Source organism: Sinocyclocheilus anshuiensis, unplaced genomic scaffold, assembly GCF_001515605.1.
Source record: "Sinocyclocheilus anshuiensis isolate Anshui unplaced genomic scaffold, SAMN03320099.WGS_v1.1 scaffold1480, whole genome shotgun sequence".
In the NCBI taxonomy this organism is placed as follows: domain Eukaryota; kingdom Metazoa; phylum Chordata; class Actinopteri; order Cypriniformes; family Cyprinidae; genus Sinocyclocheilus; species Sinocyclocheilus anshuiensis.
Genome location: NW_015540932.1, coordinates 508264 through 518913, shown reverse-complemented (window position 1 = coordinate 518913; position 10650 = coordinate 508264). Strand labels below are relative to the sequence as shown.

At 37.0% G+C, this 10650-nt stretch overlaps 4 protein-coding genes and 1 long non-coding RNA gene across 9 annotated transcripts in view; 2 read left to right on the top strand and 3 right to left on the bottom strand.

Annotated features, from left to right (window-relative positions):
* The window catches only part of LOC107689458 (nuclear receptor coactivator 1), a 70136-nt gene extending 68642 nt beyond the window's left edge, over positions 1–1494 (top strand). Inside the window, exons 22-24 of the mRNA XM_016487454.1 lie at positions 11–185; positions 290–476; positions 1168–1494. Coding sequence (XP_016342940.1) covers positions 11–185; positions 290–476; positions 1168–1335 — 530 coding nt within the window. The 3' untranslated portion in view covers positions 1336–1494. The remainder of the gene's footprint in view (positions 1–10; positions 186–289; positions 477–1167) is intronic.
* A 2738-nt stretch (positions 1495–4232) lies between these two features.
* Positions 4233–5922, bottom strand: ptrhd1 (peptidyl-tRNA hydrolase domain containing 1). 2 transcript variants are annotated; one of them, XM_016487442.1, is made up of 2 exons: positions 5573–5922; positions 4233–5389 (listed from the first exon to the last, which is right to left on the bottom strand). In XM_016487442.1, the coding sequence occupies exons 1-2, from the start codon at positions 5912–5914 to the stop codon at positions 5186–5188; spliced, it is 546 nt and encodes a 181-aa protein (XP_016342928.1). In that variant the 5' UTR covers positions 5915–5922; the 3' UTR covers positions 4233–5185. The 2 variants fall into 2 exon arrangements, with proteins under 2 accessions (XP_016342928.1, XP_016342929.1); XM_016487443.1 differs by having other exon boundaries at positions 4236–5356; positions 5573–5919.
* Positions 5923–6943: 1021 nt separating this feature from the next.
* Positions 6944–7451, bottom strand: LOC107689454 (uncharacterized). Its single transcript, XR_001634336.1, has 3 exons — positions 7439–7451; positions 7235–7337; positions 6944–7152 (listed from the first exon to the last, which is right to left on the bottom strand). It is a non-coding gene; the product is annotated as an uncharacterized LOC107689454 (long non-coding RNA).
* A 62-nt stretch (positions 7452–7513) lies between these two features.
* Positions 7514–8650, bottom strand: LOC107689453 (mitochondrial uncoupling protein 4-like). Of its 4 annotated transcripts, XM_016487445.1 has the most exons (5): positions 8497–8650; positions 8304–8410; positions 7921–8078; positions 7716–7800; positions 7514–7628 (listed from the first exon to the last, which is right to left on the bottom strand). In XM_016487445.1, the coding sequence occupies exons 2-5, from the start codon at positions 8327–8329 to the stop codon at positions 7556–7558; spliced, it is 342 nt and encodes a 113-aa protein (XP_016342931.1). In that variant the 5' UTR covers positions 8330–8410; positions 8497–8650; the 3' UTR covers positions 7514–7555. The 4 variants fall into 4 exon arrangements, with proteins under 4 accessions (XP_016342931.1, XP_016342930.1, XP_016342932.1 ...); XM_016487444.1 differs by having other exon boundaries at positions 8304–8650; XM_016487446.1 differs by having other exon boundaries at positions 7939–8078; positions 8304–8650.
* A 371-nt stretch (positions 8651–9021) lies between these two features.
* LOC107689463 (costars family protein ABRACL-like) overlaps positions 9022–10650 on the top strand; it is a 3796-nt gene continuing 2167 nt past the window's right edge. The window contains exons 1-2 of the mRNA XM_016487458.1: positions 9022–9280; positions 10085–10153. Of these exons, the coding sequence (XP_016342944.1) occupies positions 10093–10153 (61 nt within the window). The 5' untranslated portion in view covers positions 9022–9280; positions 10085–10092. The remainder of the gene's footprint in view (positions 9281–10084; positions 10154–10650) is intronic.

Genomic DNA, 10650 nt, shown 5'->3' with positions numbered 1-10650 from the left:
TCTCTCACAGGCATGATCCAGCAAGCAGATCCATCCTTCGCTCCTGAGCTTAGTCCGACCAGCCCCCTGCTTTCACCTCAGAACTCCACCTCCCAGAGTCCTGTGCTCCAGCAAGCGCAGCCTCCACCTGGTTATCAGTCACCTGACATAAAGAACTGGCAGCAAGGGGCCATGGGCAACAACAGGTATGGTGTTTGATATCAATCACCAAAAGGTCACAAAACTGTATGCAATTTGTTTTTATGTGTATTAATCTTCATTTAAACCATTTCTTCTTGTTTTGTGTCAGTATGTATAACCAGGCAGGCCAGCCTGTCTCTCAGAGCTTTGGGCAGCAAGGCGTGTATAACAACATGAGCATCACCGTGTCAATGGCTGGAGGGTCAGGAGCGGTGAGCACTCTACCTCCTATTGGACCATCTGTCGGAATGGGCAACAATATCCTTGGCAACGTCACTTCAATGTGTAACGATCAGGTAAGATGGTCATTGGTTATTTATTGAGATATCTTAAAGGGATAGTTCAAAGAAAAAAATTTTTTTTTAGTTTATTTAGAAATGCTGGCAACAAGCTGAAGTAAAATGTTAATAAAGTAAAAGTTTATTATTTTTTTTTAAATTTCAGTTCATGTTTATTTTTTCAATTATTGAAAATGTTTTTTATTATTTTAATTAATGAATAATAACACTGTACACTACCATTCACAAGTTTGGGATCTGGAAGATTTTTTTAATGTTTTTGAAAAGAAAAATGTTGTACAAAAGGTTGCATTTATTTGATCAAAATTACAGTAAAATAGTTATATTGAGAAATATAATTACAATTTAAATAACTTTTTTAACTGTTTTTTAACAGTATTTTAAGATGGAATTTATTCCTCTAATGACAAAGCAGAATTTTCAACAGCCATTACAATCCAGAAATCATTCTAATATGCTGATTTGGTGCTAAAAAAACATTTCTTATCATCATCGATGATTGAAACTGTTGTGCTGCTTAATATTTTTGTGAAGACCGTGACACATTTTTTCAGGATTCTTTGATGAAAATATTTTGTAAAGTTAACTGTCAATTTTGTTCAACTTAAAGCATCCTTGCTGAATAAAAGTATTAATTTCTTTCGAAAAATGACTGTCTTTCCCTTTTCCATTCATTCCCATTTCTCAGGTACAGCAGGTTCAGGTGTTCGCTGATGTCCAGTGCACGGTAAACCTGGTGGGCAGTGACTCCTACCTTAACCAGTCGGGGCCCATCGGGTCCCAGAAGGGCCCGAGCGGGACTCCCACAGCCCAGTCTCAGCAGAAGAGCCTCCTCCAGCAGCTCCTGACTGAGTGAGCCGCCCACCGTCTGTCAGAGGACCATCTCCACATGTAGAGATTTTTATTCTTCACCTTTGGTTTTTATACAGTATATCTGCAGGGTCGGTGTATGGGCCCAGGCTTGAGGTTTCATAGCCATTCGACAAAGTGCTCATTCCTGGTCACCTTTTTAAACGTGTTTATAATTTCTGCCCTCCTCTTTGGGGAACAGGCGTTCCTGTATAGATAAAATGGTTTTTATGCAGTGGATAAGATTCATTTAATGAACCCTACCTGTCATCACTACCGTGTTTATGCCAAATATACCAAACTAGCAAACAGCGCCTATTAATAATGTTTTTATTGTTTTGTTTATAACGGCTCTCACAGTCACTACACAACATCAAGGTACAATAGAACTATTCAGAACCTGGATTATCAAAGTATTGTGTATATAACAGATAAATGTGAATATATATCTGTTCAGAATCAACAAAATGTAGTGCTCCGAGTTTGTGGTAATAACTACTTGCTTCAATTATTTTTGGGGGGGTTTTGAGATGTGTATGGCTGTCTGAAAGCGTGTATGTGTGTGATTAATACTGTATATCTGGTGTTTAAAATGGAAAAACAGACAAATGTCCTGATTTTGATTTTCTTTTTTTTCTTTCTATCTTTTTTTTTTTTTTGGAATACCTGCAACTTTTCCTGTGGGTGTTGAGATTGCTCTATATGTGAGAATGGTTTAGCGACTGCTGAATGTGACTTTGCTGAGGGAGAAGCAGCATGGACTGGCTTTTGTAAGGAAGACTGATTTCTAACCGCTAGCTATGCACCTTTAGAGGTTAAATGAAAAGCATTTGGCTTTTGTTTTAAAACTGACACTCAAAACGGATTATTGCTTTGAATGCAGTATTCCAGCAATGAATGCTAACAAACATCTCCTGTTTTTCCTCTATTTTGTTTTTTAACTCAAGGATATACATCATTTGTAGTTCGAAACAAGTGGCTTTGAGCTATTCGGGCTAAAAGCGAGAAAACCATACTGATGCAACTATACTTAGATATTTGACTTTATTTAGCTGGATTCTTTATACCAAATTTGAGGTGCCTCTTGTACATATTTTCAGCGTAGAGGACTGCTCCTCACCGTTTGATGAACGTTTTCTTGTTTATGAGGATTTTCTTATACTGACCTTTGTAAGACTTTTGCTGTATTTTACATGACGTTTTTTACTAAAAAACCTAAATGTACCAGGAACTTGCAAGGAATACAATCTAGTTTTGCACTTTATACATGAATTACAAGGAAAGAGGCCATGTTTAAATCAGACTATCGGGAAAAAAGACAAAAACAAATACCCCCTGAATGTATTTTCGCAAAGTGAAATGCCATTTCGCTTTCCTCGGGAAAAAAATCAAAACGCATCTCAGGTTCTTCAGGAAGAACTTGGCTTGTCAGGCCCTCACCATTGGATCCCTTAACAGAGCAGGGTAGCGGAGCCTTTGCTACATGGGTGTTTGTTTTTTTTTCTGCTGCAGTACCGTAGATCTAACTATGCCTATCTTCTTCAGGTGCTCCACCTCCCCTTTGCCCCGTCCTGTTAGCCTGCGCGCTCCTGGCTTTATCTTTTGAAGACATTCCTCATCGAACTCTGCTTTCTGCTCATCGTAGGTCAGGCCCCGCACGCTCAGTGCCAAGTGCTAAGAACCATTTATGCAAACTCGTACAATCTGCATTTCCTCATATCATAGTAGTGAATCCTACGTATCGACCACCACACACTCTCCTCGTCATTCAGTTGTCATCTCTACATGGTATCATCTACAGTAGCTACTGTTTTCCTGAGATTTTTCGCATATTGTAAGTGCTGCCTTATTAATATACAGATATTAGTTGTATTGGTGAAGGGAAGTCATGTGTTTTTAGCTCCACTGAAACGGCGCTCGTTCTTTCAAGGCAAGGTTCCACTTTTCACCTGTAAAATTAATATAAATAAACAAATATATATAGATATATACATTTTACTCATTTTGTCCAGTTTTGTATAATTCTTGTGAACTTTTTTTTTCTTAAGAGGTATCATTGCAGCTGTGTGTGGGACATTATGAATGAAGATGTATCTGGGAGACTTGTTTTTATTTTGTTTGTTTTTTTTTGTTTTCTCTATATCCAGGTTTATCTGGAGAATCCTACCTTTCTTAGGACGTTGTAGACAATCAGTCACATGCTGGGTCCAGCACCTGCAGGATTGTCCTGCGGGCTGCAAAACTGTGTTTCGCATCTACTGAATCAGTCTTATTTTTCTTGTCCATTTCATGGAATTATGTGGCTGCTCAAACTGAGATTTGAAGTTTACACACATACACACACATATGCATACACCTACACTCAGACAAACAAGAAACATTCACTCACACCTCGTGCATATGGCCCCTTTGTTGCTAATCCAAGGTGAAGATACATACCTTGAAGGAAATTATGCTTTGACTAACAAATCTCTATAACATCCATGAATGTGAGAATGCAACACATTGCAATAAAGCACCATGTAAAAAGGGACAGCAAGTGCCATCTTTATATCTAGGGAATCGTAAGCTATTTAAACTGTTCAATTAACAGTTGCACTAATTATTGTTTTGATGAAACAATACTTAGAAATGCAGTACAAAAAACTTAATGTGTATTTTTTTAACTATACTTTGTCATATGAACAATCAGTTGGGTAGTTCTCACTAATCTTAAGAAAAACATTACGCCTTCTTAGTTAATTTAGTCTGATATTAATGATTTAATAAGTCAAATTACTTGAGATTAAAGGGGTCATATGATGCTACTCTTAACTTTTATAAAGAATATATATCTTTGGATTTGAGACTTTAGTCTTTGCAACTTTACATATCTTCTTTATGCACCAAGAGCTTGTAACACTCCAAAGAGAAAGGAAAAATTGAAATCGCATCATATGACCCCTGTAATTCACTAAAACGAACCGACTCGCAAGTAATGCACTCGAGAATCGAACTTGTGTGTTCACTATATAACTTTTTGATAGACTAAAAAGACCGGCTCATAGGAGTAGTTAACTCGAAAAAGACTAACTTCACAAGTCACAATGTAACTCTTTGATTCACTTAAAAAGAACCGACTCTTAAGGTTCTTTCGTTCGAGAATCGAGCATCACTAGTCACGATGTAACTTCGTGATTAATTGAAAGAACCGGCTCACGAGAATCATTCCCTCGAGAATCAAGCTTCACTGGTCGCGATGTAACCTTGATTTACTAAAAAGAACCGGCTCATTAAGTCATTAACAAGAAAATCGAACTTTATTGGTCACCATGTTATTTTTTTTTCTTCCCAAAAATACAAACAGCTAATAAGGCTCTTTTGTTCGAGAATCCAAGGTAAAAAGACTCATTCTCTCAAGAATCGAGCATCACTGGTCACGATATAACTCCCTCACTGCACATATATATTAACAGTCCATAATTACTAACCCACCAGCACATCTTACGTCTTAGTTTAAACTATTAATTTGTTAAAGCATACATATTTCAAAAGCCCTTCCAATACATTTTAAAAACATTTGAGATTAGTTCAGATTCCATTGTCGACACTGATTAAATGTATTGCCCAAACTGATCACAATGCAGAATAAAGACATTCAGTTTTCATGTTAGATATTAAAGAACTTACATTACTAACACAACTTAAGTGAGTAATCTTTTGCCACAGAGGTAAATCAAGACAAAATGTGGTTGAAAACCAAAGATGTGATGTTAAGGGTGTTTTAGCAGGTTCATTCAGCCAAAATTCCATTCTCACCACTCTTTGTGTTTACATTGTACAGTTCATTTCAGAATATTGCACAATTCTTACAGAATTCACTTGAAAAGCTTGAACTTTTTTAGAAATGGCTGCATAGTCTCCTTAGGGTAGGGCTTCAATGCCAAACATGTGGGGATATTCTCAGGCTGCTCCAGCCACAGTTTATGTGCAATGTCTTTTTCACGTAGAGTACTGGAAAGAGTGTTGAGAGATGCCTCATCTGGAGCCTGTGGGGTGGGGTGGGGGTGGGGACTTTGAAACTATAAAGTGTACATATATATATTAACTTAATGAAAAAATCTTAATTATTAATTCATTTGTGAGTCTACTAATGGCTTTGATAGTATTTGTCAACCATAACAAATCGAAGAATACTATATAATCCAACCCAGCAGTGCAGGGAAAGAAGCACATGGTGCATGTGATGTAGTTGCAGTACTAACCTGCAGCACTACTTTGTGCATGCTGTCCAGTTCTGCCAGATATTCCTGAGTATCAGGGTCACTGTAGTGTAAATGAATGGCAGCAGTGGCCGCGTGACAGGCTTGAGTTATAACCGCTCCTAAAGGCCATGATAAAGTGTGTATAAGGTCTGATCGGACGATCACATACTGGACTAAACGCCGGGAAGTGCCACTGCTCGGCGTTGCCATTTTATTGAATGAAAATAGCCTGACCGGAAATGACACATCGCCGGGTTCATGTTTACGTTCCGGGTTTATTTCCTCACTGGTCAAATTTTTTGACTGGATGCCCTCTAGTGGTTGTTTGAGGACTCTGCTCATTAATGTTTAAATGCATATAATAAAGCTGTTTTTCCTTTATCTCACTAGGTTTTCTGAAATATGCGTTACTTATTTAGTCTTTTGTGCAATATCATTTGAATACATATACGCTTTTTCTGTAGAAAGAAAAGCATGCTCCATGCATTGTTTTGAATTTCAAATTCTTGCTGGTAAAATAAAACGTGTATTTTTGAGTGTTTTTCTCACATGTCTGAGGCAAGGTCCTCTCTACATGCTTATAAAAAAAACTGCTGCTCACAAAAATATTGACAGTATATTTTAATAAATATTTATCAGGATAGCACAGCTTTCCCTGTAGAAAAACATTGTAAACCAGCCCATGGTTTTGTGGTCCTGGTTGGTCTTCCAGCTATAGTTAAGCAAAACTAAACCCATAAAACAATATGTTACTTATAATAAACATATATAAAAAAACTTAAACTTATTTCATTGAAGACTGAGATGAGTCTTCATCTAAGGGGGAAGTCGTGGCCTAATGGTTAGAGAGTCGGACTCATAACCCAAAGGTTGTGGGTTCGAGTCTCGTACCGGCAGGGATTGTAGGTGGGGGGAGTGAATGTACAGCACTCTCTCCCACCTTCAATACCACGACTGAGGTACCCTTGAGCAAGGCACCGAACCCCCAACTGCTCCCTGGGTGCCGCACTGCTGCCCACTGCTCCGTGTGTGTGTGCGCACTTTGGATGGGATAAATGCAGAGCACTAATTCTGAGTATGGGTCACCATACTTGGCCACATGTCACTTCACTCACTTTATTTAGTTTAACTTGATGTATTAAAATAAACATATAATATTGACAACAGTAAAAATGAACAAAATCATATTAAAATGAAAACTATAAAAAAAAAAGTTATTTAATAAACACCATAATATAAAACAACCAGATTCAAACAGTAAAAAATTCCTTAAAAGTATAAAAAAGAGTGAGAGAGACAACAACTGTCATTTTTTTTTATAAAAAAAAGGCTTGAATGATTGCTATGCCATTTTATTTTTTTCCAAGACATACAGTGATCAATCTTAACTTTATCCTAATATTCATGTCCTGCAGCATGTACCTGTATATGACTAAATTCACACCTAAAAAAATTAGGTCTGGAATGTTCAGCTCAGAAAAATACTCTAGGTCCAACTCTTAAAATCATCAAAATGAGCTGATGCCCATTGCTCGTCTCATTTGCTCAAATGTAAGCCAGAACGTCAAAGACCAGGGAGCCTGGGAACAGAAACAGAGTTAGAATAACAACACAAGACAATAAAACTTTAATAAACTCAAGTAATATTTAAAATCATAATACCATTCTAAACCAAGTTGGTAGAAATCCTTTATAGAGGGGAAAAAATCCTTCTTTTCTCACTGACTGAGCCAGACAGTCAGTAGAAGACTTGTAGAGAAGACCCCTGCAACAGAATTGTAAAAATAATAAGTTATTATAACAAAGTTAAATAATGTTCTTTACTTAACTACACATCAGCATTTTAAAAAAATACACAAAACTAACCTTCCATTTGAATTTTTCAGCAAATTTTCATTTTTGGGTGAACTATTCCTTTAAGTCTATGCCTCACCTTGGCGGCTTCCCTTCCAGACGGCGCCTGCCCTCCATTTGCATCTGAACCTACACTAGATCTGTTGGACTAGTGATGAACTGGCCCAAGGCACCTGATATAATACTGCCAATCACTGCTTTCCTATACACATCACAGAACACATGCTGATCCCTTCTATTTAGACTTTAATCACTGTCCTGTTTCATATTTCACAGATGTTTCCCTCACCAGACTGGAAAAATGCCATCTTCAGATCTTCCCAAGACTGATTCCCTGAGCTGTTCATAAGCCAACATCCTGCCGCCTGAATACACTAAAGATGAAGAATTCCAAAAGTCAGAAGGGGATTCAAATACATGCATGTATTAATTCAGGCAAGTATTCTATATATAACTCAGTTTGTTAATAAAGCTCATTGCAATTAACATTCTACCTAGATGTCTGTAGATACCTGGTGTGACCCCTTGCCACAGGTTCAAGGGCCCCTCTTCTCGCACTATACCCAAAGCTGTGCTCAGCATGCCCCTGTGTTTTGGAGGCTGTACACTTCCACAGTGCTGTCGGGAACCACCTTCACCCTGTATCTGAAGTCTGGTTTTAGTAAGGTCCAAAGGGAATGTGACTCACATAAAAATTGTATTAAAAAACACACACACACACACACACACACACACACACACACACACACACACACACAGAATACATGCACTTTAAATCAATTCTTAGAATAAATTGTAGATATTAATTATTATATAAATATATAAAATGTTTTTAAAAAATTAGATATATTAAAAACTAGAAAGGATGTGTAGCTACCTAATTCTGCAACAGTTGCAGCACATGCTGACAGAGTGAACTTTGATACTCGGGGCCACCGCGAATTTTCTTGTACAGGAGACATTGCAGGTGTCCTCTGATTCCCACTGAAAAAAATTATGAAAGTAATTCTACGACGATTTCCCAAAGAACCACGAACCTGGAGTGCATTCTCTTTAAGTGTTTAGCCTACATTTTACAAGACAGGACTACGACCTTTAATAAGAGGCGCAGCCGTTTTTTAAGCCATGCAGGTTGGTCGGTGACTCGGTGTACTTATACCGACCCCCTTACGTAATACGTTGCAGGCTAGACTACAAAAGAAGCGTCAGGCACTTAAAACCACATTTCCCACACCAAAGGGGCGTAGACAAACATACGTAAGACAAGCTACTTGCGTAAGACCGCACGTCATTTTCGTACGCATGCGCTTTTCGCTGGCATTAAAATTAATATTTAAATGCTATTAAAGAGCACATTCGCTATCTATCTATCTATCTATCTATCTATCTGTTGCCTATTATCTTTTTTATATTTTTATACAGTCATATATACACAATATTATATTAACGTCGAATACACAAAAAATAATTTAAAAAGCTCATTGGCTACAAACCAAATGTCACCGTAATAGCAGTAATCAGCAATAAATAGCTATTTACTGCCACCTGGTGTCTAATAAATGACATTTCATATCGCAAACATTTATGGATGGACAGCATTTTCATGGAATGTTGCCCAGTAACTAAACTGTACATTTTGTTGATATATGGCATCACTCAGCGCCATACAATTAGGGGACCTGCCATTCCAAGTGTATCCAAAAAAATCACTTTAGGTTAACAAATTACTTTGTAACCACTAACCACTAGGTTAATCTAAATGTGACGTCACACACCCCCAAAGCCATCTATGGTAGAGCTTTCTCATTTCAATCAGCCTATAGTCAGCAGCGGCGGCACAAAAACGCCACAAAGGTACGTAGATTGATTATTGTACCGCTTTGGAATATTTTTTGATGTTAATGAGTTATTTATCCGAATACATGTTTTCCTAATGGAGTTATGGATTAATAATCCAGAATCTGAGTGCAAGCCTCTTTGATGCAGTGTGAATAGATTTACGCACAAAAAGTGTTTGTTTGTTTATGTGTACTTTAGGGAATTAAATCTGTGTGATGATAGAATTCAAATTATATGCGATTCACAATTTGCTTTAATACAATATTTCACACATTTCTTTCACTTTCAGTGTTCAGATTCGTACTTCCGCATTGCTTGATCAAATGATAATCCTCGTGCTCCGTGAAAGCCGTGCTGCCGTTTATTAATTACGCCTCAATATGTTTAACCTACGGTATGGTATTAACCAGGCGGGCCACACGTGTAATTTTCTTAATCAAAATTCAAGATGATAAGTAATTATAGTCTTTATATGGCCAGCATCTGCAATAAGCCGGTAGGGTGCGGCGTTGCAATTCTCAACTCGCTCAGAGAGGGCGCTAAATAAAGCATATAAAGTGGAGAATGAGTGTCAAAAGCAGTTTAGCGATTTATTCAGCACGTTTATTGTTGTAATCCACGTAAGAATGCTCAGAACGCTTTAAACGAACTAGTATTTATTATTCCAGTTGCATACTCAAACTTGAATCAGCATTGCTTGACCCAAAGATGGTTATAGTCTCAGTATATCTTTAAGTCTTTTAATGCAGAAATGCAGTAGGCTATAGAGTAGGTAAAAAAGTAAGCCTTTACAGTATTAACATGCATGTATACTTTCAGTGACAAAAATGAATGTGGAACATGAAGTTACACTGCTCGTTGATGAGATTCGTCGACTGGGCAGTACAAGTAAGTCTTGTGCTATTTTTGATCAACATCATTGTTAGGGATAAAGTCTGCATGGGACCGCCGGTGAAAATAATAATTTTTGCCTATTTTCCCCATTACAAATGATAAATGAAAATTGTCACAAATTTGCTTATTGGTTTGGAGGCCTAGATATAATGCATAAACTTAATATTTAATATTAATTCTACACCATAACATTTCTCCAAAACATTTATTTTCAGGTTTAAATGAGAAATTAGATTTTGTATTTCAAACGTCCATATCTATAAACATACGTTGGTGGATAAAAGTAATTACGATTTTTAATGTTTTTGAAAGAATTATTTTATGCTCACCAAGGCTGCATTTAATTGGTCAAACATGCAGTAAAACATGAATATTGTGAAATATTACAATTTAAAATAACTTTTCCATTTTAATATCTTTTTAAAATGTCATTTACAGCCATTACTTCAGTCTACATCTATCTATCTATCTATCTATCTATCTATCTATCT

Excerpts from the sequence above, each read along its gene's own strand:
- LOC107689453 (XM_016487444.1), bottom strand. The coding sequence starts at position 8,329 with ATGTGCTGCAACTGTTGCAGAATTAG. Across the intron at positions 8,079-8,303 it reads TGCAACTGTTGCAGAATTAG|ACTTCAGATACAGGGTGAAG; the intron begins GTAGCTACACAT and ends TACTAAAACCAG. Across the intron at positions 7,801-7,920 it reads AGGTATCTACAGACATCTAG|TGTATTCAGGCGGCAGGATG; the intron begins GTAGAATGTTAA and ends CTTCATCTTTAG.
- ptrhd1 (XM_016487442.1), bottom strand. The coding sequence starts at position 5,914 with ATGAGCAGAGTCCTCAAACAACCACTAGAGGGCATCCAGTCAAAAAAT. Across the intron at positions 5,390-5,572 it reads TGCACAAAGTAGTGCTGCAG|TTTCAAAGTCCCCACCCCCA; the intron begins GTTAGTACTGCA and ends TACACTTTATAG.